The sequence below is a fragment of the Dermacentor andersoni genome, chromosome 10 (assembly GCF_023375885.2).
Source record: "Dermacentor andersoni chromosome 10, qqDerAnde1_hic_scaffold, whole genome shotgun sequence".
In the NCBI taxonomy this organism is placed as follows: Eukaryota; Metazoa; Arthropoda; class Arachnida; order Ixodida; family Ixodidae; genus Dermacentor; species Dermacentor andersoni.
In genome coordinates, this window is record NC_092823.1 from 96,473,442 (window position 1) to 96,500,532 (window position 27,091).

The 27,091-nt window shown below is 47.8% G+C and overlaps 1 protein-coding gene across 1 annotated transcript; it reads left to right on the top strand.

Annotated features, from left to right (window-relative positions):
- Positions 1 to 25,517, top strand: LOC126546022 (endothelin-converting enzyme homolog). The gene is made up of 3 exons (XM_050194080.3): positions 1 to 539; positions 13,167 to 13,856; positions 24,368 to 25,517. The coding sequence occupies exons 1-3, from the start codon at positions 141 to 143 to the stop codon at positions 25,385 to 25,387; spliced, it is 2,109 nt and encodes a 702-aa protein (XP_050050037.1). The 5' UTR covers positions 1 to 140; the 3' UTR covers positions 25,388 to 25,517.
- The last annotated feature ends 1,574 nt before the right edge of the window (positions 25,518 to 27,091 follow it).

The following is a 27,091-nucleotide window of genomic DNA, read 5'->3' on the forward strand; positions in this document are numbered from 1 at the left end:
ATATATGAAGTATTGCCACCACGCTACGCACTTTGCCTCGAGCAGAAGAAGAAGAAGCCTGCCACGGGTGTTTCCTTCATTGCAACATCTACGCTCTATCTACCTTAAATCCTGCCCGACCAGAACAAACGCTACACATCATGGGTGCTCTGAGACTAACGATAGTTGCCGCCCTCGGGGTCATGTACGGCGTCAGCTGGCTCCTGGTCGATGTGCTGTCGCTGCTCGCATACCCCTACTGCGACCACCCGACGAAATGCTTCGACTACGAGGAGGAGCTGGCCGCCAGCGTGGACCCCAGCGTGGACCCATGCGACAACTTCTACGAGCACGTCTGCGGCAACTGGGACAGGCTGCACCCGGTTCCAGAGACGAGCGGTCCTGGTCAGTTACGTGTGCTTCAAAGCCGGGTATACGGGTTCGTGCTGAACGAGCTCGAGCGGTCGCCTCCCAAGCACCAAGTGAAGGCCGTTCGCAGAAGCGTTTCCGCATACCAGAGATGTATCAACGTTTTTGTGGAGCGGAGAGACGATACCAAGGTAAGCTAGCGCTTTAGTATTCCCACTGCGGGACTAGACGGTACACGAGAAAAGAATAGGAGTAACCAACGGCGGTTCCTCTTAAGACCCCGAATTCGGGCGAGTTTTCTAATGCATGTGTGCTTTCTGATAAGCCTGCGCGTAGGCGACAGTAAGTCAACATAGCGAGGCTCATGATAAAGAGCTGCAGATAATTATGACGTTCAGTCGGACGTGGTACATGAGTAAAAACACTGTTTAGAATGCAGATTCAGTCACAAGTGCATTAGAGCAAAAACATAAGGATTAGAAAAACCGCATGATTTCATCTCCCTGCTTGTCCTTCTTACGAGAAAAACTCATGTCCATAGATAACCCTCGCTTCCAAAAATTGCTCCAAAAAGGCAATTTTCTAATTATTTCAGAACTGCAAACAAACATACATTCTGCTTGAGAAAGGTAACAAGAAATTATTTGGTTTAAATTGTGGAATCCGCAAAATAATTTGGAGGCACGCCATAATGCAGGACTCCTGATCAATGTCGATCACCTGCGATTCTTTGCCTTTGCACGCCATGCATGGTACGAGACTGTTTTTGCATTTCGCGCTCATCGAAATAGAGTCGCCGCAGCGAGGATCTAAACCCGTCCCCTCTTGGATTAGTAAGGCAGTGGCTTTTATAGTGCGCTGTGTTTGAATTAATATGCGGATTTGAGACAATTGGCTCACTGTGTGCTCGTTTTTGTATTCTTTCTTTTAGCGGGAAGTTGTGGGAACTCGCAGGAAATTTCATTATTTTTATTCAAATATTTGACTGACGTTAATGACGTATTGACGATCAATTGATTATTCATCAAAGAATTATGTGCATTCATTCGACAGAAGTTGAATTGATGCCTATTTAAAATTTCGAGCATTCCTTTGTTCCTCGCCATTTACATTAAGCTTATGGCACGCAGTGGTATAACGTGAAAAGCAGGACGGTGAGTTCGACTAGAGAGCCTTATTCTTGTTCCATTTTAGTACCTTAAACAAAGGGGGTATAGGAAGGGGACGTAACTAGTGGGATTTACAGCGAATGATCAAAGGGAAAGTAACAGGCCTCAGATACGCAAGTGGTTAGTAACAGCACTGAAACACTGCGTATGGCAGGTGATGGCAGTAATGTGCAGATGAAGGCCGTTGCACACAATGGCTGCTCAAAAAACGAATCGAGAAGGAAATGTCACATGTCTTTCCGCAATGTTTCAAAATTTAAACAAAGGAAATTAAAGTGTGCCGAGTGTGCTGAAACTGTTATTCGTGGACTATATTTCAGGTTCTGTCAATAGAATACTGCAAGAAGAGAAATGCGCATGACAGGAACACGCAACCTTTTTTAAGGGATACCTTGGGAGGAGATTCCTGCTGTCGCAGGTGTGTCATATCTGTAATACGGAACTGGATTCTTCGTCAATAATATAGCGTCTATTCATTTCCGACGAAGAGTGTTCGGCAGTGCGAAGAAAAGTGCAGAGATGTTGCCTTGGCGATGGCAGCAAAGTCCTTGCGTGTGGCACTGACTAGTTTCGAAAAGTCACATACCACGTAGTAATTTATTTCCCTTAACTTTCGTCTTTGTGACCACGTGAGCTACATTGGTTTAAAATGTGGAATTTTAGCAATAACGGCAAGATAGCATTCGCAATAGTGACAATCCAGGCAATGCGCTCACCTAATTTCTTCATGAATGAATTAATTAATTCTGGGGCTTCACGTGTCAAAACCACAATTTTATTGTGAGGTTCGCCGTAGTCGGGAACTCCAAAATCAATTTTTACCACCAGGGGAACCTTAACGTGCCAGAAGTGCAGAGGAAACGGGCGTTCTTGAATTTCGCTTCCATCGAAATACGGCCGCATTGGCCGGGATTTGATCCCGCGACCTCGTTTTTAGCAATGCATCACCGTAGCCGCTAAGCCGTTGCGACGGGTGCTTCACTTATTTCTTTTTTCGGATAGATACTACTGTCAAGCTACTCGACACCGCGATGTATGATTAGCGCTTTTGATTCAGCAGAAGCGTAGCTTTAAGCAGACTATGCAGGTCTTAACAGAACAAAATATTTCGGCATGATTAGTATTTCTTGCGTAGGCCAGTCACTGCGCTAAGAAACGTGTGAAGTGAGCCACCTGTGTGGAATTACTTCGTGCAGCACGAATTCTGGTTTTTACAGAAACAAGGTTTTCCCAGTGGCTTTTAAGATCTTGCGTCTGCTTGTTTAGTTATGGCAATTGGCTGTAGGTTGCTAGCAGTTTATTATTGATTTGATTTGATTGATATTTCTGTTTTCGGCTTAGTTGGCCTTTTTCAGATAGTCAGCAAAGCATGTGTACGAAATATATTGTACTGCCAATGCAAATTGTGTTTCAGTTATGCACTGCATGTGCGCGTAAAGCGGGGTTATCCGTCGGATGTCTAGCAGTAGAGCTTACCTGCTGCCACCAAATCACAACTATCCAAGAACGCTGTTTAAAAAATCAAGCCGACACTTTCTATAGTGTTTTTCATTTTCGAATACAATGAGTTAACAGGCGTTCGGCTTTTCGTGTATCTTTGTTCTCGCGCGAGTTTTCATGCACGACTTGCATTTTAGCGCAAGCGTAACTCGTCAGCTAATGAAATCGGCGGCGTCTGAAACCCGGAAGCAAGCGGACGAGTAAGACGCCTGGAGGTGAAGACATTCGCGCGGTCAGGCAACTGCGAAGGAGCGGGGTGACCGCGCGGTAATGTAACGGCACCTAGAGGAATGTATAGGTAACGTTACGCCAAGTGGGGATGCAGAAATGATGGAAAGCGTAGCGGAGGAAGAATATAGGCGGAGGCGCGCTGGGTGGACCTCCTCAGGCATTTCCTACAGGTTTTCTTTGCGATGCACACATACAGGGTTGCATTTGTACAATTGCTAATCGGTACAGCGGGGCGTGGCTTTTTTCCCGGTGCTCAACGTTTTAGAGCAGGCGCGAGTGGAGCCGGTGCTAAAGAGAAAATTTGGGTGACTTTGCTCTTTGAATATGTGAGTCTCCCCTGGCACAACTGAGGAGGACTCTTAACACGTGTTGTATTCGTTTGTCCCCTAGGCATGCCGGCATTGCGGAGTGCGGTGCAGTTTGTTTATGCTGCGCCGCTAGCTGCGCGTGCGGTGAGGCAGTGGGCCCGGACGCCCCATTTCGTGATCGCTGTGTCTGAAAGGGGCAATGTCCTGACTGCTGCTGTATAAATCGCGGGCCGCTTTTTTAGTAGCGGCGACGGATTGCATTTTTTAGACGCTTCTCTAGGAGGGCACATATAATTGGCAAACGCAAGGCCTCAGAAGAGCACCTGAGCTTATATTAAAGCAGGCGGCGCAGAATCTACGGGGCATCTAAGCGGTAGCGGCGGCATCAAGCCTGGAAGCACGGCGGCCAGTGGGTTGGAGCCACGGAGGCAGAAGCGTACCATGGGGTGTTCGCATAAAAAAATTGGCTGTCCGCTATCGCGGACAGCCAATCTTATAATCTCGTGGCACGCGCAGGCCTCCTCGAGCCCCAATCCACGGACCAGTCCGGGTTCTAGCTTTGATGTTCGCGTTGCCACTTTGGTATCCTGAAGCCGCCAATAATGGGAAATAATGACACATTGTTTCAACTAGTAAAAAAACACGACTGAATAAATATAATTGCGTCAAGCCGTCAAGTTGCGATGCTAAGTTGAGCACTACCGCGGCCCGCGACTTCTGTCGGCACGCCTAGGGACCAGCGCATAAAACACGCACTAAGAAACTCCTCCGTAGTGCCTAGGAAGAGTCGTATATTCAAGGACCAAAGTACCCGTATTTCCTCTTTCGCACCCGTTATCTCCGCACGTGCCACGCCCCGCTGCAGCTACCAGCAATTGGAAATACGCCTTTATCTCGAAAGCGATCTGCTTTGGGGGCACAGTCTACGTGGGCCGACAGCTCGTAGCAAGATTGGCCCACCAAGATAGGTAAAATCATCGTTGAAGCAGCCGGTCTGAGCTCGGACCAGATTGCATCAGACATCATATGCCCGAACGTCAACCAAAACATAGTTGTGGCGAGTACGCCGGAATGATAGAATGCTGAGAAATATGTGAGAATAATGTCAATTAACCTGGATGGATGCAGCTTCGAGTTCAGTGCATATGAGGCTGCTCCTCGCAACACGTGCAAAGGGGTGATAAGGAACATTGACTTAGCAGACGGTCCGGCGGAGCTGCAGAAGAACATAGTCGATCCACCAAATCCTTTTGCTCTCGCCGTTAAAAGAATCAAGAATACTGGTATGGTGATCATAGTCTTTGATGGACAACAGGTTCTGAATTGCGTCAGATACGGCCCGGTCCTCGTTAGGTGCTCACCATACACGAAACAAATCGACGTATGCTACGGTTGTGGTCGGCTCGGTCACAGAGCTGACGTGTGCCCGTCTCCGCAAGAGAGAATAAGCCCAGGTTGTGGTGCAGTGAATCCGACTGACGAACATTAGTGCTAACCCAGGTGTTAATTGTGTGGTCAAACGGTGGACAAAACGTCTAAGAAGCGCTATACAACTCCATACGCGGTCAGAAAACGGAGAAACGAAAGAGCACTAGCAACCAACGTCAAGAAGGACAATAACGAACCGCCGCCAAGATCAAGTTTTCGTGGCAAGTCCCAGAAGAATGGGAAACTTCACAAGTTATGCTGATACTGAAACCGGGTAAAATTCCATGCCTGGACAACTTAAGACCAATATCACTTACATCATGCGTGGGGAAGGTAGCTGAAAATGCAATTCTCAAAGGGAAACTGAAGAGTCTGTCGAATTAAATGAGGTGCTCATATACGGAGGCGGAAACCTTATAAATCATGCATGTAAAATTTTGGGTGGGATTTTTTACTTAGGAGCGACGTAATCGTCGGTTAAAATTGTTCTGTCGCTCCGCCCACCATCGAGCACCACGCGCTGCAGCTGACGCTGACGATGCGAGTGGAGACCGGAAACCGCGGCGTAGTGACGTCAGCACTGGTGTTCCGTTCCTTCGCAGTCTCCGCGACCGTGCCTGAGCACGCTTGTTTCTGCTTGCGTGCCGTCATAATCTGCTTCACTCGACCCTGCATTCCTTTGTTTTTGTGTATGTAGAGGGGTAGTTGACTTGCGCAGCTTCAATTGAAGTGGTGCCGGCGTTCTGTGCAGCCTACAGTTGCACAAGCACCAGCGGCCGCGACGATGTTCCATTGCTTCCCACAAGACAAGAAGTTTGCAGCTAAGTGGGAGGATGCTGTGAATCGAAAGAATTTCAAGCACTCAAGGACAACAGTACAGTGTTTAACCACTTCTGTGACGAAGATTACTACCAGAGTTTATCGATAATGCGTGAATCAGTGAGAGTACGACTTGCTGCTAGCAGGCTTTCTAAACGCAGCGCGAGAAGGTTGGGGCAACGAACACATAAGACGGGACGTGTGCGGGCGCACGGATGATAACTTGTCTTGGAAGACCTTATGAATACACGAACACGTCCAAGCCTGCATTTTGATTTACTGCTAGCTCCTTCGTGTTAGCACGCTGAATGGAAGGTGTGCATGTTTATCCCCCACCCTTGACGCAGGCTTGGTCGCAAATCGGCGTTAATTTTCTATTCGCATGTGTGTTGTGAAAGAGCCTACATGCAACTACCATAGCCCAGTGCCTTGTAAAATTTGCATGTGTTTGAAAGCCGGCGCACGCCAGGACGTTGCGCTCTCCTTCTAGCGCACAGAGAAACACCGGCCGTCTCACGTAGCGGACGGAATTCGCCGCCTTTACGGCTCCGGTGAGGAATAGCCTGAGGATGGCGCGCTGATGAAGGTCACTACACATGCTGCAAGAGCCGGAAAGCTTTTCCCTCATGTAAACCGTCTGTGTAGATTGCCAACCGCTTTGGCGCAGTGCACAAATGCCAACGATCGCATCCCCGCCTAAGTTCCACGAGGAGGCATGTAGGAACATAACAGTACCGTTGTATGCCCGGACCCGAACTCACTGAATCGCAAAATGCAGCTTCGAAAAAAAGAAACTCACCAAAGAACATTTCGAACGCAAGGAGATTCTAACACTTCGCTTTCGTTCCCGTCGAAACCACTGCTTGCTACCAGCATCTTTTGCTTCTTCGAGAAGCCGGCTCCTCGCAATTGGCTCGTACATGTAGGGAGCAACGCCGAAGTCTTAGAGAGACGTAAGCTCTCGAAATTTACCATTACCCTGCCAGCAAAACAACAGAGCCAAACCACCTTGCACCGTGCTTCATGTGTAGCGGCAAGGGTCGGTCGGTCCCGACGAACGCCATTGTTGACGTCACGAGGCGCCAGACCAATCACGGGCAAACGAGGCGGGCGAGCTGCCCCGAGTCTGCTGTTGCACTTTTCGTCGAAATAAAATCTGTTTGCGCTTTCTTTAGCTCAATTTTGATTCCATATTCGAGTTCGGAGGGTTCTAAACCATGACGTACACCTGCTCACTCATTTTTTCTGAAAAACCCTTCAGCTTCCCTTTAATAGGCTAAAAGACCACTTAGATGACAATAATATATACACGCAATACATGCTGGGGTTTAGGTCCGCACTTTCCACGCAGGATGCCATGAAGGAAATTAAACACCACATCCTCGACGGTATGTAAAAATGCTGAAAGATATCTATAGCGGCCCCACAGCCATCGTAGTCCTCCATAAAGAAAGCAACAAAATCCCGATATAGAAAGGCGTCAAGCAGGGAGATATGATTTCTCCAATGCTATTCACCGCGTGTTTACAGGAGGTATTCAGACACCTGGAATGGGAAGAATTGGGGATAAGAGTTAATCGAGAATACCTTAGTAACTTGCGATTCGCTGATGATATTGCCCTGCTTAGTATCTCAGGGAACCAATTGCAATGCATGCTCACTGACCTGAAGAGGCAAAGCAGAAGACTGGGTCTAAAACATAATCTGCAGAAAAACAAAGTAATGTTTAACAGTCTCGGAAGGGAACCGCAGTTTGCGATATGTAGTGAGGCACTGGAAGTGGTAAGGGAATACATCTACTTAGGGCAGGTAGTGACCGCGTATCCGGATCATGAGACTGAAATAATCAGAAGGATAAGAATGGGCTAGGGTGCGTTAGGCAAGCATTCGCAGATCATGAACAGCAGGTTGCCATTATCCCTCAAGAGAAAAGTGAGTAATAGCTGTGTCTTACCAGTACTCACCTACGGGCAGAAACCTGGAAGCTTACGAAAAGGCTTCTACTTAAACTGAGGACGACGCAACGAGCTATGGAAAGAAGCATGATGGGTGTAACGTTAAGGGATAAGAAAAGAGCATGTTGGGTGAGTGAAGAAAGGCGAGGTAATGACATCTTAGTTGAAATGAAGAAAAAGAAATGGGCGTGGGCCGGACAAATAATGAGGAGTGAAGATAAGCGATGATCATTAAGGGTTACGGACTGGATTCCGAGGGAAGGGTAGTGTAGCAGGGGGTGTCAGAAAGTTAGGTGGGCGGATGAGATTAAGAAGTTTGCTGGGACGACATGGCCACAATTAGTACATGACCGGGGTAGTTGGAGGAGTATGGGAAAGGCCTTTGTCCTGCAGTGGGCGCAACCAGGCTGATAATGATGGCGGTTTGACGGATATTCTAGAAATACTAAGTCCATACTCGGATTAGACTCGGAAAAAGGATTCCACAGCATAAAGCATATGTACATCCTCAAATCGATAGAAGACATTGGACTCGGGTTGAGGACGTTTATATACGTGAAATCCTTTCTCGAAGCACGCACTGCGAAGATAAAGGTCGGCGACACAAACTCGGAAGTGGTTCAGCTCTGAGATCGAGCTCGGTGACCTCCTCCTTTCTTCAACCTGTGCATGATTGGTCTGTCCAGAAAGCTGGGCAACATTAAGGGCGTTGGCCATACCATATACGCTGATGATCTCACTGTATGGTGTGCTGGTGGCAGTGAAAGGCAGATACAGGACGCACTGACTGAAGCGATCAAGACGGTGAAGGAATACCTGAGGCCCACTGGACTCAGGTGCTCTCCACATAAATCGGAGTTGTTACTTTATAGACGTGAAAAAGGGTGCAGGTCTAAAGGCTGGATACCACTATCGCAAAACAATATACACCTACATACTGAAAATGGCGTCAATATACCCAGAGTCAACATGATCAGGGTACCAGGCTTTTTCGTCGATGCAAAGGGTTGAAACCATACGGAAGTCAAGAAAACCACCCTTAAAAAGGATAACGCGTGCAGGATAATCCGACGCCTGGCAGGATGACACAAGGGCATTAAAGAAGATAACCTCATCAGGTTAATCTCTCTTTCGTACTCTCTGATATTTTATACACCACTGCCATGTACAACTGAACGCAGGTTGAACTCAAGAAGCTTGACGCAGCGATCAAGAAGGTTGTTAAAAGCGCATTGGGGCTCTCAATTCGAACCAGCACTGCAAAATTGCCCAACTTAGAATACACAACACGACCATGGAGACCGCGGACGCTCAAGAAGCATCATAGATAGCGAGACTATCTACAACCAGCGCGGGAAGATCAGTCCTGGACCAGATCATGATCAACCCCATTACGGATCCAGCAATGTACACTAATGTTCATCAAGAATTCGCAGACAACATAATTGTCGCACCGCTACCCAGGAATATGCACCCAAAACATAACATCAACAGGAGAGTTGCACGAGTCAGGTCGTTTATCAAGAAGGTGGATAAAGGAGGCAGAGGAGCGGCTTTGTTGATTTGGCTGCCTACAAGGATCGAACTAAGTTCGCGGCGGCGGTAGTGGATCATCAGGGCAAATGCACCAACTGCGCCATGGTCTACACTAGAAAACCTGAAGTGGCTTAACAAATTGCCATTGCATTGGCACTAACAGACGATAGATTCACAGAAATATATAGTGACTCGAAAACAGCTATCAGAGCTTTTAATATGGGAAAGATTGCCCCACATGCTGTGAGAATAATTAACATATTGCAAACAAATGTTACACGTTATATTTATTGGCTCCCGGCGAACCTTGGTTCACTTGATGACATTCTTGTCAATCCAAATGAATCGGCCAACAGCATCGCCCGCGAACTCTCAGACTGGGCCGCTTTTCCATATGGTTTTGATTCTGCTGGCTTAGAGAGCCTACAGAGAGAGACGCTCATTACATACAATGAAATTACAAAACAATACTACATGGAAAGGATGGTTCCACCCCTCACTGTAAGCTAAACAGAGCACAAGCAGTTACACTTAGGCAATTACAAACACATTCTTATTATTTACCTGCACAAATAAAGGAATCTTATGACATTGCAGACATGAATATTATGTGCGAAGCATGTGAAAAGGAGATACAGACGCTTGAACTGGGAGTCTGGGAGTGTGGGTCGCTCGGTCCTGGCATATCCGGAATCGGTTTTTAGGAATGATCAGATCTCCACATCATATCCCTCAATCCTGGCTGTCCAGTACGCCCGTGATAGGGCTAGGAGGCTTGACCTCCTGGTCGCAACATGGGACTAGCCAGGCAGGTGGCAACACCTTGTACAGGACCAGAATAAAGTTTTTCCTCCTCCTCCTCGTAACGTTGGGTGCGCTGTGTTCTCACTGCTCACTTTGCGTTGGAGCGATGGACAGCAGGAAAGTGATTTAGCGCACTGCCGCTGCCGCGGTTCCTCACGACAGAATTTGCAGCGAGTGTCCACGCTAATCGAGTGTGAAGTGTTGATGTTCGCCTCTGCAAGCTGACACCATGATGGTTTAGATAGTAAGCGAATGTTTACAATAGGGCCTACTACTCCAGCGGCTGCTGCTTAAGGCGCGGCCGCTCGAGCCCTGTCTTGAATACGACTCCGATGTGGACAGTGTAGGCCCCTACGCGCACCGCATAATGGCCGTCCTGCAATGAAGTTTGCCTGTACATGTCGCGCCACCTAGCAGCGGCGGTGAGCACCCGCGGTTAGGCCATCACCATCATTTCAGGGTTGTCTGTGGTGTGCTCAGGCCCGCCTGAAAGCCAGCTTTTCCAAATTTCCAATAGATTTATCGCGGCCTCTTGGCAGTTCCTTCGTGAGAAGTGTGAGCAAAAAGAAAAGCGCAGCTACTTCTGCGTTAATGATTGTCACATCCGCGAAGGGGATGTCGGTATCGAATTGTACCGCTTCCCTTCAAAACCGGGGTAAGCAACCGGGCGGCTGAAGTAGATCATCGTGGTTCGTGTCGGTCTTGCGAATTTCTGTTAAGCGAACTAAGCCGTAAAAATGCAAAAACAAGAAAAAATAAAAAACAACCAGCAGCGGCATCCGTAAAAACACACACTAAAGCGAAACTGCATAAAAACGCATGAACTTATTCGCACTCTTGTAAATTAGTTTAGGTATATTTGTTTAGCTCGTCTTACGCCAAAACAAACGCGCAGTGGTTGTTACGTGTCAAATCTAGCTTCGTAAGCCCTCCGTGCTGGATCTTTGTACGCGCAGTGTTTTTTCTTGCGCCAAGATTCAGACGCGAAATCTGGAACCGAGCTCATTCGTGCGATATTTTCTCGCGCTTAGAACAACAGAACTAAGGTTGGAGTACACTGCAGCACACGTCGAGTATTCGAAAATTAGATTTTTCTCGCGCACGCTAGCGGATATTTGTTCAGTCTTCACTGTTCAGTCTTCACGTTGTTTAGTTTCAGCTGATTGCTCTTTATGATGCTTCAGGGCTAATGCCCTCTCAAATTCGAGCCCGAACGAAAATACCAGAATATGCTCGAGGCATTTTGTCAACGGAGAAAAAAGCACTTACCTGACAATTCGCCAAAACCGCTACAGTTGTGAGGTGCAAGGCACGCTCCAAGTAATTAGGCGACAATTGACTGTTCAGAGACGTGCAAGGCCCTATTTGCTCACTTAAGCGGCATGATATAATTACATGTTAACTAACTTTGAGTTCGACGTCGTAAGCACGCTTGCTATGTTGTGACAAGTATTTCGCGACCTGCGGTGGTTGCTTAGTGGCTATGGTGTTGGGCTGCTAAGCACGAGGTCGCGGGATTAAATCCCGGCCACCGCGGTCCAATTTCGGTGGGGTCGAAATACCAAAACACCTGTGTAATTAGATTTAAGTCCACGTTCAAGAACCCCAGGTGGTCCAAATTATCCCGTTGTCCCCCACCACGGCGTGCGTCCTAATCGCACCGTGGTTTTGGCACTTAAAACGCCATAATTTAATTTAGGCATCTCGCGGTGATGTCCGTGATGCCACTTCTTTGACACGATATACATGGTGGCAGTCGTAAATCTGACCTCCTTTCTCAAGCGTCGGTGGTCCAAGATGGGCCTAGATGTTTTCGATCGCCTTAAAACCGCAATTTAGAACGTCCGACAGGATTTAAACCACCGACGCAAAAGCAGCCCTCCGTAGCAGTGGCCGCCTCGGTGTTTCGCGCAGCTGACAAGGTGGCGCTAATGGCTGAGCCTATCGCTGCGCCCTCTGACCATTGCAGGCAGCCCATGGCGTCGCTTGCCGTGAGCACCCATACTCTTTCGCGTCATCCGCGTTCACGGAGTAACACGTCGCTGTACCTTTTTAGTGAGTAGTCTGGCACGCTTCACAACATTAACGAATATTATATTATGGCGTAGCAGCCGCCCTAGGCATTCAACTATCACGGACGGAACGGCCGCAGTTCCGGAGCCGTTGTGGCGTTACGCGGCTGAACAAGAGGTAGCGAGCTTTATTCCCCGTCACTTTCGGAAGATAGTGAAGTACGAAACGCTGCACCGCCTTCCATATCATTATGCATGGTCTTCTGCAGGCACTGAAAACCACATAGGCCACAGCGCTTTTAGGTTTCTGTGCTCTTTTGTTCAACAGTGGTTCACAACACGTCGCTACGAGAGTTCCAACCATGTACAGCATACCTGATTACCTCAAGTAGGCTGGGTGACAATTTGTCACCGCGCGGTTTCCAATGGAATGCGAATAAATAATATCATCATTGCTATTTACTGCTCCGGGAACCAAACATTCAGCAAACAGTGCTAGGTTGAGGCACACTTAACACTTTCTAATAACAAGTCCAGCATTTAAAACAATGTTCACACTTTATATAGTTTCCTAGGATCAGACGCCAGCCAATTAGGTGATTTATATATTTATCGAAGTGCTTGTTGACCAATAGCAAGCATAACTTACTAAACTCATTTTCTCATGGTCTCACTCTTTCTCCATATTAAAAAAAATTGCCTTTTCATCCTGTATAAGTGATTTCAACCCATTTTGAAGAAGAAAAAAGCATGGATAGAAAGTGACAAAGTGACTAATCAGACAGGGGACACTGGACATTGAAATTGTACCTTTGGGAACAGCTGATGTAGTAACACTGAATACGTCAGCAATAACGACCACCGCATCCTAAACAAGCAAAGGCGCACGATTTTGATTATTTATTTTAACAACCGTATATTGCCTAGCCTTGTTCAGTATCAAGGTTATTTACTACCAGCACATCTAAAAGGAGGCCGTTGATACTGGATGAGCTTTATAAACCCCGGAAAGAGAGACATGAGGAGGACACTGATTCGTTTATATGCTGCCCGCAGGTGGTGTTCGAGATCTTCAAAAAGTTCAACTTCCAATGGCCTTCCCTGACGCTTCCCATAAGATTTGACCTTATGGAGTACCTGCTCGGCATGTCGCTAGAATACAACTTGGCTACTCCCGCTCAGCTATACCTCGTGCCGTACCTAAAGACCTACAATCGTTACGGCCTCGGATTTTCTGTCAGTCAGGAATTCCAAGGCACGAAGGTCCCGGAAGAAATAGCCGAATGCATCACCCTGGTGGCGCCGTCGGCGAAAGGTGATTTGGCCATTGCGCTCGCTGAGCGAATCCTCGCCGTTCTCCGCGACCTGAGCACGTCCGTAGGCGCACTGCTTTCAAGCCTACAGGAGTTGATCGTCTACTCCACCATCAAAGAACTGGCCAGTGAGACCGGCGGGCCTGGCATGATAGCTGCCTGGCTGAAAGTCATCAACGACCACCTGCCGCATGATCGGGCTGTCGACGAGACGGAAGAGGTCCTAACGTCCGGCAGCAGTGGCTTGCTTCTCAAAATGATCCTGGACAATGGCAAGCGGTCACGGTATGCGGATATTGTGCTCTACGCTGGCTGGCAGATTCTCGTTGGTCTGCGTTCCGCGGTGTCGCCTTTGCTGGTGGAGTGCCTGGCGGCCAACGACCTTCAAGCCCAGCTGGACTCCGGATTAGAATGCCTGAAATCCACGAGCCAGGTTTGTGTTCCTAGGGCAAGCTATCACGAAAACTTGTCTAGAGGCGGCGGCTAACGTTTACTTCTCGCTAGATCTGAAAAAAGAAAAAGCTCTATATTCTGGCCGCTGAACAATTGACCTCTCTCGCAATACTTCCGCAATGAAACTTACCGAAATTAACTATGTAGTGAAAAAGATTACTACGCTATACCACGTTACCAACGCACCAACTGAAAATTCCTTGTAGGAGAAGTCCAAAATATTACTAACACTTGCGGTGTGACCATTATTTAATCTAGAGCAAAATTCCGCCACTCCCGAACACGAGTATTTGAGGACGGACTTGAAAGTAAGCGGTCTAGACTGCGCAACTGAGTGTCCGGATGTCAGACGATAACGAAAAATTGGAGGACGCTTGAGCTCCGTCTTCAAGAGTGGAACGCGATAGCGTTGTCGAACCCTGTTCGCATCGCCCACTCAAAACGACCTAGGTGAGCCAAACGTCATGATCGACACGCACAGTCGCGCCGCGACGCGCCATGAAGGCGGACGCGATCATGGGGCTGACATATCCATGGGATCGTCCTCTATCTCGCTTGGAAACACCACGCAGACACATGACTCCTCGCCAGTAGCACCGCACACATCGCAGGGGATGCTTTACCAGCGGATGCGCTACGGCACAGCGATTACGTCAGAGGCGCACCGCATCGGACGGTGCATCTAGGAATCGCGCTGTGAGCGGAAAGAGGAAGGGGAGAAGCGGGCGAGTGGCACGCCACCTGTCGGGGCAGCGCCGTACATTGCGAGGATGGGGTCTTCTGTGTTTGCCGCAAGATGGCTCCACGTGTGCGCCAAGCGCAGAAGAAATGTAGTGTAAATGCTCTTCGCTACTCGTTTAACTGTGACTTCTGTAATTTACATGCTCATAATTATCGGTATAATCCGCAGTATAACTTTCTACGGCACATTTCTAGTGCAAGACCGCATTCACTAGAGGCGCTTTTGTAACGCTTTGAACGATCGAACTCATGGCTGAGCACTTCGTCTTCAGCCACCGAGGTGAGAGAACGCGGAATGTCGGGCTCTTCATGAGCTGTTTCAGCGGCCCACCCGGTACGCGGTAACAGGGTGGTAGAAGAAGTCCGCAAGGATTTTGAGATTATTTTCCCGCATTTGCCAACATGACGCGTCGTTTTGAACACATTGTTCTTCCACGGAGATGTTCGAGTGCGACCCTCCAGGGTCGATGATTTCCAGGACGTTTGCACAAGGAACGGCTGCTCCTTAACGTTGTGGCTTTGGGCGAATACTATATTAACCATGCATGGCCGTGACCTTAAACAGCCTAGAGGCCACGAAGCAGTTGGCTGGACTGAAAGAACTTCAGGTCAAAGGGCGACGCTGTCTCGTCATCGACCCGCAGGAGCAGTAGGTGAGGCTTCGGCTTCGTTGGTTGCTATACGGGGTGGCGGACGAGGACGTGCGTACGGCGTTCGCGGCGCTTGGCAAAGTGACCGAGGTTGCTCGGGAACGCTGGCGTGTGGAGGGAGTGAACGAGAAAGGTTAGACTATCAGGACTGTGCTCCTGAAGCTCAAGAGTGGTCTCAAGGTTGACGACCTGCCACGCCAGATTCGCGTCGCCGTTCAAATACCGCTGTTGGTTGCACCAGGTCGGCCTATGCAGTGTTTGCGCTGTCATGGTTCGGGAAATTTGCGTCGCGAGTGCAAGGTGCCACGTTGCTCAAAGTGCCGGCGTTTCGGTCACGGCGACGCCGAGTGCGTCCAGTCCTACGCCGCAGTGGCCACAACGGCCAGTGAAGAGGATTCAGTGGTGCAAATAATTGACACGACCGAGGCGGAGGACGCAGCGAAAGGTAGCGGGGATGTGAGCACAACTGGGCCACATTGCAATGCCTCATCTCCAGCAAGTTAAGATCGATCAGAGGCAGCACACAGCCCGCCGGACTCTGCGGCGAAGACGGCTGAGGGAACAGACGACTCTGCAAAAGAAGTAAGTTCTCAAGTAGCCGAAACTCCCACAACGAAGTTTCTAAAAGGAGGGTCGTGAAAAGCGTCCCTCGGAGTTCAAGTACGGACATGGACGCTTTCGGCGCGTCACCGACAGCTAGCGGCGTCGCGGGGAGTACTGGCGTCAGCTCGGCAGGGAAAAGACCCTTGGAAGACGCCACAAGCTAAGGAGACAAGATCGGCTCGCGAAGCATCAAGGGACCACCTGCGAAGACACCAACGGGTAGACGCACGAACCCCAGGTCGAGGCCTGGGGGCACGGCGGATAGGAAAGTTCACGACAAGCCACCTTCGCAAACTGGTGAGACCGTCTCACAGGGTGGTCCCGGAGGCGTCTAGCATTCAGCTAGACGCGCAATGTAAGCGCCATGCTGCGGACCTACCATTTCCAGAAATCAATGATGGCTTCTGAAACGTGACTTACACTCGCCAGTTTAAACGTTCGAGGTCACGCCTCTAGGAAAACACAGTCAACTGTACCGGTTAATGCAAGAAGAACTGGACGTATTGGCTTTGCAGGAGACGAAAGTGGAAGGGGAAAAGGAGACGGCGAATATGCGGCGGAGGTTCACTGCATGGTACCACGCCGTTGTGAGCCACGCTAATGGCAGGTCCGGAGGGTACGTTCTCCTTGTTCGAAGAAATCCAGCACTGTCAGTGCAAAACGTTTCTTCGTATTCTTCCGGTAGATTTGTGCTGTGTGATTTCACATATAGTGATATTGCATAGCGTGGTATGTGTGTTTATGCTCCAAGTGTGGCGCAGGAATGCGTGAGTTTGTTTTCTAACCTAAGACAGTATGTGTGCATTGATAAGCGGCTTGTTTTGGTTGAGGATTTTAATTGCGTTTTGAACTCAAGTGATGGTCAACTGGAAGAATGGTTAAAGACAAATGGAGTGATGTGTTGTCACAAATGATTGCAGATCATGAGCTAGAGAATATTGCAGAGTGCCTGAAGTGCTCCCGAGCTCTGAAGTACTCATTTTCAGGGCAACAGCCATGCCCGCTTGGACCGACTGTACCTGTCAGTGGATACTATACCAAAGTGCCGCAATTATGGTGTTTTGGCAATTTCTTTTACTGATCACTGCCTTGTAAAATGTCAAATAGTGTCAAGGAAAAAGAGCAAGGGTTTTTCATGGGAGCAATGGAAATTGAATTCCAATTAATTAAGGAACAAATCTTTCAATGACGCAGTGATTTATGCAATCAAGAATATCCATGAAGATAGTGGGGACAAAATAGGAGAGCAGTGGGAAATTTTTAAGCAACATATAAAAATTAAAGCGATAGAAAGATCCAGCTTTTTGTTCTTTGAAGCCAAAAAGAATGAGAAAGAGCTCAAGATGATTTTTGAAATGCTAACAGCGCTTGAATGCGAAACGCCAGGTGTGTATGCCGAAGATCTGCGCAGTATCAAACAAACTGGAGCTTTATGATGAGAACCGTTATCACGGAGCGCAAGTGAGAGCAAGGGTACAAGCAATGGCTATAGATGAATCAGGTGATAGGGAAATGTGTGGAGTATAACCAACCCTTATATATAGAATTCATTGATTACGAGAAAGCGTTTGATTCTGTCGAAACATCAGCAGTCATGGAGGCATTGCAGAATCAGGGTATAGACGAGGCGCATGTAAAAATATTGAAAGATATCTATAGCTGCTCCACAGCCACCGTAGTCCTCCATAAAGAAAGCAACAAGATCCCAATAAAGAAAGGCGATAGGCAGGGAGATACGATCTCTCGAATGCTATTCACAGCGTGTTTAAAAGAGGTATTCAGAGACCTGGATTGGGAAGAATTGGGGATAAACTTTAATGGAGAATACCTCAGTAACTTGCGATTCGCTGATGGTATTGCCTTGCTTAGTAACTCAGGGGACCAATTGCGATGCGTGCTCACCGACCTGGAGAGGCAAATCAGAAGAGTGGGTCTAAAAATTAATCTGCAGAAAACTAAAGTAATGGTTAACAGTCTCGGAAGAGAACAGGAGTTTACGATAGGTAGCGAGGCACTGGAAGTGGTACGGGAATACATCTACTTAGGGCAGGTATTGACGGCGGATCCGGATCATGAGGCGGAAATAATCAGAAGAATAAGAATGGGCTGGGGTGCGTTTGGCAGGCATTCTCAGATCATATACAGCAGGTTGCCATTATCCCTCAAGAGAAAAGTGTATAAGAGCTGTGTCTTACCAGTACTCACCTACGGGGCAGAAACCTGGAGGCTTACGAAATAGGTTCTACTTTTCTACTTGAGGTTCTACTTGAGGACGACGCAACGCGCTTTGGAAAGAAGAATGATGGGTGTAACGTTAAGTGATAAGAAAAGAGCAGATTGGGAGAGGGAAAAAACACGAGTTAATGACATCGTAGTTGAAATCAAGAAAAAGAAATGGGCATCGGCAGGACATGTAATGAGGGGGGAAGATAATCGATGGTCATTAAGGGTAACGGACTGGATTCCAAGGGAAGGAAAACGTAGCAGGGGGCGGTAGAAAGTTAGGTGGCGGTTGAGATTAAGAAGTTTGCAGCGACGACATGGCCACAATTAGTACATGTCCGGGGTTGTTGGAGACGTATGGGAGAGACCTTTGCCCTGTAGTGAACGTAGCGAGGCTGATGATGATGATGATGATAGATGAATGTCCTACAAAACGCGCACTTGGACTCGAAAGAAGTCGCGCCCGGCGGAACCACATAGATGTTATTGAAGATAACGGGATACTAATGACAAACAATGAGAGCATTGGACGTGCTTTTGCTCGAGGTTACAAAGCGCTTTTTGCTTCTAGACCTGTGAATGCAGAAATGTTTGAAGAAGAATTTCTTGAGAGAATGCGAAGGCTGCAAGATGACACCAGAACAGAGTTGGAATCACCCATATCACAAACGGAAGTAGAAAAGGCTATAGATAACCGGAATCTCCGCAAGTCGCCAGGTTCTGGTGGTCTGAGCGCTTTGTTTTACAAGACGTTTAAAGAATTGTCTCAACTGCTTACAGTTCTTTTTAATGAGACTTACGAACTAAATGTCCTCCCCGGTATTTGGGGAATCGCATACTGTAATAATACCAAAGAGAGAAGAGATAGAGAAGTTAAAATTGGTTTCCTCATACAGGCCTATACGATTAACTAATTGTGATTATATAATCTTGATGAAAGTGCTAACAAGGCGGCTACAGAAAGTAATTAAGGAATTGGTTGCTACTCACCAAACATGTGGAATTATGTGGCATTCGATTGTGAATAATATACATAAGATGCGGTGCGTGATGGAGTGCTGCGACAATATGCAAGCAGGGGTAGCAATTCTACAGCTCGATCTTGAGAAAGCATTTGATTGTGTACCTCATGGTATTTTGCTTGACATCCTAGACCACCTTAATGCCGGATTCATCATTAGAGATGGGGCAGCTTTGGTGTACCGGAACTGCCCAACGCGATAAATAAAGCGTTCTGTACCCCAGGGCTGCCCCCTGAGTCCCCTTCTTTTCAGTATATATACAGAAACAATGCGCCTAGCGATCACTGAAACAGCAGCATTCACGGCTTCGGAATAAGTGCAGCTGCAGTGCACGGCTTCAGTGCAGCTGCAGCTATCGCCGTAGTAAAGGGTTTCGGCAAGTTAACTGGAAGCATGGTAAACTGGGGAAAATGCCTTGGCTTCAGGCATGGGGAATGGCCTACCACCCCGGTCACTTTCACCAACGTCAAGTGGCTGACGAAACCCGTTAAATATACCAAGGCGTCCCGCTTGAATATTAAAAAAATAACAATGACTATTGGCAAGATCAAACAAGAGAAACACAGATAAGATGGAACGAGTGGAAATGTGGACATCTGTCAATGTTTGCAAGAGCTACCGCTTGCAATCTATTTTTGTCGCAAAAATCTGGTATGTAATGCAGGTATTGCATTGTTCAACGGTAAATATACAGAAGTTGCACCGAGTCTTCCCAGTATTTGTGTGGGGTTCAATTGGCGAACGATACAGTCGAACGAGTTTGTTCAGGCGAGTTAGAGACGGAGGTTTGGGACCGGTCGTAGACTGGTTTTTATTTTTCCGTTACTTAAGCGATCCTTTCTTGCGCACGGTGTGCTAAGTGAGGCTAAGGAGCGCGTTACCTGGCTGTGTAGTCTGTACAGAGAATATGAGCAGTCCTGTTTGTGGATTTGGGTTATTTGAATATTATGGTTCTTGTCCGTTAGATTTTCAAATGAGTACCTTTTTTTAAGTGAAATGTAAAACATTGTACAAAGATGTATGCGATGTAGTTCTCCCTGTGCTAATGTACAGGGCCATATACAGTGGAGGCCAGGGGCAAGACGTGCTTAAGCGTGTGAAAAGAGTGCAAGTAACGCCACAGACCAAGTCTTTCTTTTTTAAGCTGTATACGGGTACGTTGGTTCTCAAAACCTTTTTAGAAGATTGTGGTTTTTTCTTACCCTGGGGCTCGCATTGCTTGATATGTAAGAAACCAAAAAACGTTAGATCATGTATTTCTAGATTGTTTGGCGGGTGTCTTCCTTTGGGATGTACTTCAGGGGGCTATCAAAAAAAGGCTTTCTTTTCGATCCACAGGGTATTAGATATTTATCTATAGAAAACGATGATGGACTGCCGTTTGACATTACAAGGCTAGTTGGCCTTCAGTGTCTATGGCGCGCCCATATGGCGGGGTATCATTGCGATCCGGATGCTCGGCCTGCAAGAATGCTTTCCCAGAATGCATGTCGAGATTTGTGAAAATTCAGAAAGCATAAGATTGTGTAACTGCGTGGCTGTCAAGGGTGGAACCTTTGACCGCGCTCAAAGAATCCTAAAGTAGTCCACCCTGTAAGGCTGGCACTTGGTGCTGAAAATTCCCAAATGTCATTTTTGTTTGATATAGAAGTACAAAACAGACAATAAATAAAAAAAAACTCATTGCTATGACATCTCACACTCCACAGACCCTGGTTCGATTCCCACCCAGCCCATCTTGCAAGTTGTTTTTTATTTATGAAATGCCTTCCGGGATTCTTTTGTGTACCTGCTTGGCTGTCAAGGGTGGAACCCTTGACCACGCCCAAAGAATTCTAAAATAGTCAGCCCTGTAAGGTTGACAATTGGTGCCAAATGTCATTTGTCGTTTGATATAGAAGTACCAAACAGGCAATAAATAAAAGACTCATGGTTGAATGGTAGCGTCTCCGTCTCACACTCCGGAGACCCTGGTTCGATACCCACCCAGCCCATCTTGCAAGTTGTTTGTATTTATGAATTGCCTTCCGGGGTTTTTCGCTCACGGCGAACACCGCCGACACCGACGCCGACGCCGATGACACCTGCTTTTCTGCGACACGAGCTCCTTAACTCTATCGCGTTAAAACTCACGTTCCTCCACTCTGCGAAGAAGGATGACATGTGAAGCTGTGTATATTTGCCCTTTAATAGCGAACTGCGTCTCCACCGCGGTTCAGCCCGGTATTTCACTATCTACGGGATTGGCCAAGGTATTGGCAGTGCTTTACCGCCCGCGTCACCTCCGCCTCAGGTCGACCTGGCATTGCACCATCTTGGGGATTTTTTCCTATACATGGAGACGATACTAGGGAAAATACCCCTTAATAGCTTCGGTGTAAAACAGTTTTTGCTTGTAGAAGACACTCTGTAATACAAAACTACAAGCCATATCTAGAGCTCTGTGGCCACTTTTACGTAATAATTCGAGGTAACGTTTTCTTTGTTTTTAGATATCCTAAGCCTTCCTAGAAAGGTTTGCTAGTTTGCATTGGTTTGATATAAAAAGCCGCTTTCCCCTTGTTCTGCTTTATGTTCCCAAATGTTTAACGCGAGATCTCGTGCACCAAGAGGAGCGCAAAAAGCCTAGCTGGTGCAGTACAATCGCAGCCTGGTATGATAGCGTGAAGGGAAAATAAGTCAGATTGAACAAAGAAGCAAAGTGGTTCCAACAAACATGTTGGAATATGCGGGAAGCGATGTTTCAAAAACTGTTCAACTAAATGCTTCGCAACCAGTTGCGGGGCGTACAATTTTGTTTACTTTCATCTTCAAGAAATAATTGGGTGCGCTTCATAAGTTCCATAGCGAATGGCTAAATCAATGTAACGCAATTAAAGTATTTTTCAGGCATAATTGCACAATATAGTACCAGATCACTGTGCTTTCACAAGGAGTTTCAGCCGGCATTATCAACGAACATTTAAATACAACAGCATTGCGGGTCCCGTTGTCGCTGAATATCCGCCGACGGCGTTGGTGGCGGCGACGTTGTGCGTAGAAGAAAAATCATCCCGAATCACGCATTCCAATCCGCGCAGACCCTCCCGTGGCTCAAAGGCGTTACTAAACTACTTGCATTTCTCAAAGTAAAATGCGTGAAAAGATTCGTAAAGTACGACTTTACGCACAACCTCCGGACATGATAGCGTCAGATTGTAGTTTGAAGATGTGAAAAAAGGAAACATAAGTCAATTATGCTGAAACTGAAACACATACCCCTTATCCACCTGCTGTTTGAGGTGTGCCTTGGTAGTAGCGGCGCGCTCAGATAGCTTACCTTCGTGCATAGTGTTCGCGGCCAGCGTATCCAGGAACACAAGTTGCAGTTGCCAGAAAGCGTGAAAAGCAGCCAGGGATTTCTGAAAGCTTAAAGGTCCTCCAAATTTTATGTAGTAAGCTAGCTTAATCTGGTGACGCAGAACACAGCTGGTCATGCGTGTTCAGCACACAAGGTCTATATTTTATGCCTTCATGTTTTATGTAGGAATGGTACGTTGTGAGACATGACCATTTTTTAGATGTGGCCAAGAGTGGTATGGCGAATACTGATTGCTTGAAGCAAACAAAACAAAATGAGAGAAATCCTCAAGCATAGTTCACCATTTCATCAACCCTTCGGCGTGATTGAGCGATGCCTGTAGGCTGATATTATATGTTAAGGTTGAGTGGGAGAAAGTACCATAACAATGATATAATTATTATCAGCATATTTGATCAGTATGAAATGCTTGTAGGAGCCGCTTAACTGGTAGTTTCATATTGATTTCGCGCGTACATGTAGAATCGACGTCACCCTTGTGTAGAACGCATAAACGGCTGCCTCCGGGCGCGCCCAAGGCAGCCAGCGACGTATAACGCTAGCGGCTAGGCACGTTTGGCCCCAGCAACTACCATTAAACGTCGCTGGCTGATTCTTAAGTGCCTCTCAGGCCGCCGTTCCCGCGCTCTACACAAGGGTGACGCCGACTGTACAACTATATCCACGGAGATGGCGACTGAGGTAATAGTAAAGCTATTAGGCCAGGTTTCCTGGATACCTGGCTGCTGCCAGGGAGCCATGCAGCAACGTGAATTTTGGCAGAGTAGGCGAAGAAAGCTTGGCATTAAGTTATACAGACCCCATGGATGGAAGGGATCAAGGCAAGACGAGCCATTTTGCAGATAGCCAACTATACATTTTCGTAGAGGGTTCGTCCAAGCGTTGCCACATAGGCAAACGTGCTTGTGTGCGGGACCAGTAATGTGTGTGCGTCTGAAAAAAAACCTGTGCGTTGCTTTTGCGCCAAGACGACGACAACAATCGCATGAAAGAGACAACGTGATCTTTACTCTGCCCCTTCAACACTGAATTTACGGTGTGCAGAGTGCTTGGCTTTACATAGCACTGGAAGGATTGAAGTGCATTATGAGGTTGTGACGTCGTCCGGCAATAAGCGAGGCACAGTCGTAGGCACTTACGTCGATGTGATGTCGTCTATGGCATAAGGACGACGTTACTTGTATTCTTTTGGAGAAACGTTAAAACCTGTTTCAGCTGAGGGCATCGTTGAGATGTTTCCATGTTGCAGAGATTGCACGTATATAGTGTAAACCTCGGCGTGAAAAGTATACGCGGAGAATATGGGCCGATGCCGAAGCGGTGCACTCTAGCAAGGTGCCTCAAACCGCTAGCTGTTACCAGAAGAGTTTATCCGAGAAACTTCTACGTGGTGCGCACGCCAAATGTCTCAGGTAGGTGGTTGAATTTCACACGGGAGAAGTGCACCTGCATTTATCACCAAATTGAAGGGTAATAAGGAGGAAGAGACCTTCGTTGGCCTAATTGTGGCAGGATCGTACTCCTGTTCTGGGAGTAAGAGATAAAGTTCCACTATCGGTCAACCATTCCTCTCTACAGAAAACACCCAAAATTACGCGAATCAAAGTGCCTTTAGTGTGGGAAAAAAGTAATTCGCAGTTAAAGATACACAACTGAGAACTCGTAATAAATCAGGTTAGGCAGTCGGAGCTCGTATTTGAGGCTGTGAATTCACAACATATGATCGCCCTCCGCTTTTAGTCGCTTTCTTTTCTCCACGCATTTACCTTGTTTCTAAATCACTCTGTTCAATATCGCCGGTGTATGTAAGGTAGTCCTCGTCATTGATACTGAATTACCGCTTTAAACGTTTGACTTGATCAGCTCAGCCTAAATAGTTACTCAAACGCAGGTTGCCCAATTCGCCTTTGTTCGGTGGTTCGTGGACCGCTTGGAGCTGCAGCCAAATGTGAATGTGACGAAGAGCACGTGGAACGCAGTGAGGTTGGCCACCCGCGAGAACTTCGCCAAGCTATCGTGGATGGATCCATCAACAGCCAAAGGCGCCGTCGAGCATGTTGACAGCATGCTAAGCGTCGTGGCCTTACCGGAACACCTACAAACTAACGAAGCACTCGAGGATTTCTACGATTACCTGGAACCGGACGAGTCGCAGCCGTTTATTAGTTGGCTCATCAAGACTAAGCTTCGGCGCCTCGAACAGCAGAAACGCCTTCTTAAGGTAGACCCCACGGTGACGATTCACCGCGATGACTATGAGTACGAGTCATTCGATTTGAACGCCTTCTACCATTCGCTCTTCCACATCATGGTCATTCAGCCAGCGTTGATAGCGCCTCCAGTGGTTTCTGAGGCGGTGCCAGAGGCAGTGAATTACGGTGCCATCGGAAAAGTCTTGGGACATGAACTGACGCACGCCTTCGACCCTAAAATCGGGAGCTCGACTGGAGTCATCGGCGACCACATCAAGTGGTGGACGATTCAGTCGTTGATCAACTTCGTCTTTCGGCTAGACTGCCTGAGACGGCAGCTGAAGAATTACACTGCGGACGAAGTATACAGCAAAAACTCTCTCTCGGAAGCATTCGCCGACACAGCGGGAACCGAAAAGGCCCGGCTCGCGTTCGCCTCCCTGCCGGCAAAGAAGGGCCTTCTGGAATACACACAGGAACAATCGTTCTTTATCGCCGGCTGCTTCGAGTTCTGCGGGGACAGTGCGTACGCTTGGGACGAGGACAGAAAGTACCCGCCCGTGGTGTTACGGTGCAACCTGCCTGCTGCGAACGAAAAGCGGTTCGCCGCCGCGTTCAATTGCCCCGGTGATACGGCGCTCAATCCTAAACAACGGTGCGCGTTCCACTCACTAGAAGGGGACCAACCGCGTGACAACAGCGACGTGGTGGTAACGTGAAATATGGCGGACTATTTGTGACTTTACGCATTATTCTTCTTCTTTCATTTGAAATTTTTCTTCTATACAACAAGTGCAAATGTCGCATACATTTGATCGTCGTGTTTTTCTGGTATGAAGTCAAATTAAAATATCCACATGTGCACTTGTTAGTCATCCTGATTACCGCATTTAACCGACTAAGAAACGTTCAAAGGTATTGCTGAGCGCAAAACGCACCTTTCTCTATAGGCAGTTGCTTAAACGTTACTGCAGTTTTTATTCCTAGTCGATTGTCACCGCACCTTGTGTATGCGCGACAAGAATCGTGCAAGACATTCTGAAGCGCACGCAGGCACCTGCAATTACCCTGAAACTTTCCACGTGTCATGCACAGACCAGAATTTGTTGCTCCGGTGGGCGACCGCCATGTATTTGGTATTATTATACTGAAGATAATGAGGGGACGGCGGGGATGGCGCTAGCCGCATCGCGTTTGTGGTTCTCAACCACTTGAGATGGCTTCTTCCAAAAGCGCCTCACCCGTCTTGTTGTCTCTGAATGCTAGTCTATAGACCATAATCTTTATGGCGTCGTAGCATCCCGCCGTTAAATTCGATACAAGGCGTTGCTACTGTTCAGGCCTGGGTTGACAGCGGACAAGGGAGAAAATCGCTGCACTCGCGCATATTGTGTTTAGGATCGCATCTCTTAGGCGCATGTTCCTGTGTTGGGAATCGGCGTGCCTCGGCAACCTTCGTAACCGAGCGAGCGAGCGCAGCGAAGGATGAAAGAATGAACGCAAAGCGCAGCTAGGGATGAAAGAGAGGCGATAGCCAAGAGAACGCGAGAAAAGAATGTGGAAGAGGATGGTGCAGCGGAACGACGAGGCGGAAAGCGGAGGAGGAGGCTATGGGAAGATCCTTGGAAGAAAAGCGCAGTACCGCGCAAGACCAGCACTGCGACAATGATGGCTACGAGATGGCGCCAGAGTAGTGCACGTCAGACATATAGAAACAAAGCGCTGCATGCGTTGCGGTCTGTGTGCGGCGGCTGCTGTGAGTCGCACCCACGCGTCCCCCATGCTCGACCTCTCGCGACATCCCGATTAGCAAAGTAGTCGGGCCACACTTCGCTCCCCTTCCAACGTGCGGGCAAGTACATTGCGAAATGAAAAATCTTACAGACCTGCGCTGCAATTTCGAATGGGGGAGTACCGTAATCGACGGTGAATATTTTAGACGAGCTCTTGCCCCATCTGCCGGATTTAGAAGTGTTCTTACTGCACCTGCGTAGGGAGGTGTATAAAAGTTATTCGTCCGGGTCGCACGGCGCCGTCACCGGCTGTACCAGCAACTAGCCAAAGAAGAAGCTCCTCATGCAAGAGCGCTGCGATCGACGCTCACGGAGACCCCAGAAACTTGTGTTTGGATGGATGAATGGTTAAAACAACATTGGATCTATTGAAATGTGGTTGGGCCCCTAGACGTCCCAACCACATTTAGATAGACCCAATAAAGCTTTATCCACCCATCCATCTAAACGCCTGTGGAGTCTATTTGTTGCAGAAGCTTCGTGCGACGCCTGAGAAACATCAATATATGACAATTGCTTTAAACAAAATCTTCACGGCCAGCAAGCTTGCATGGCTCGGTGTCCGTTCTATGTTCTTCTAAACTACGCAATAGCGTACGTCATGCCTTCCCCTGCCGCGCTCCTGCGACA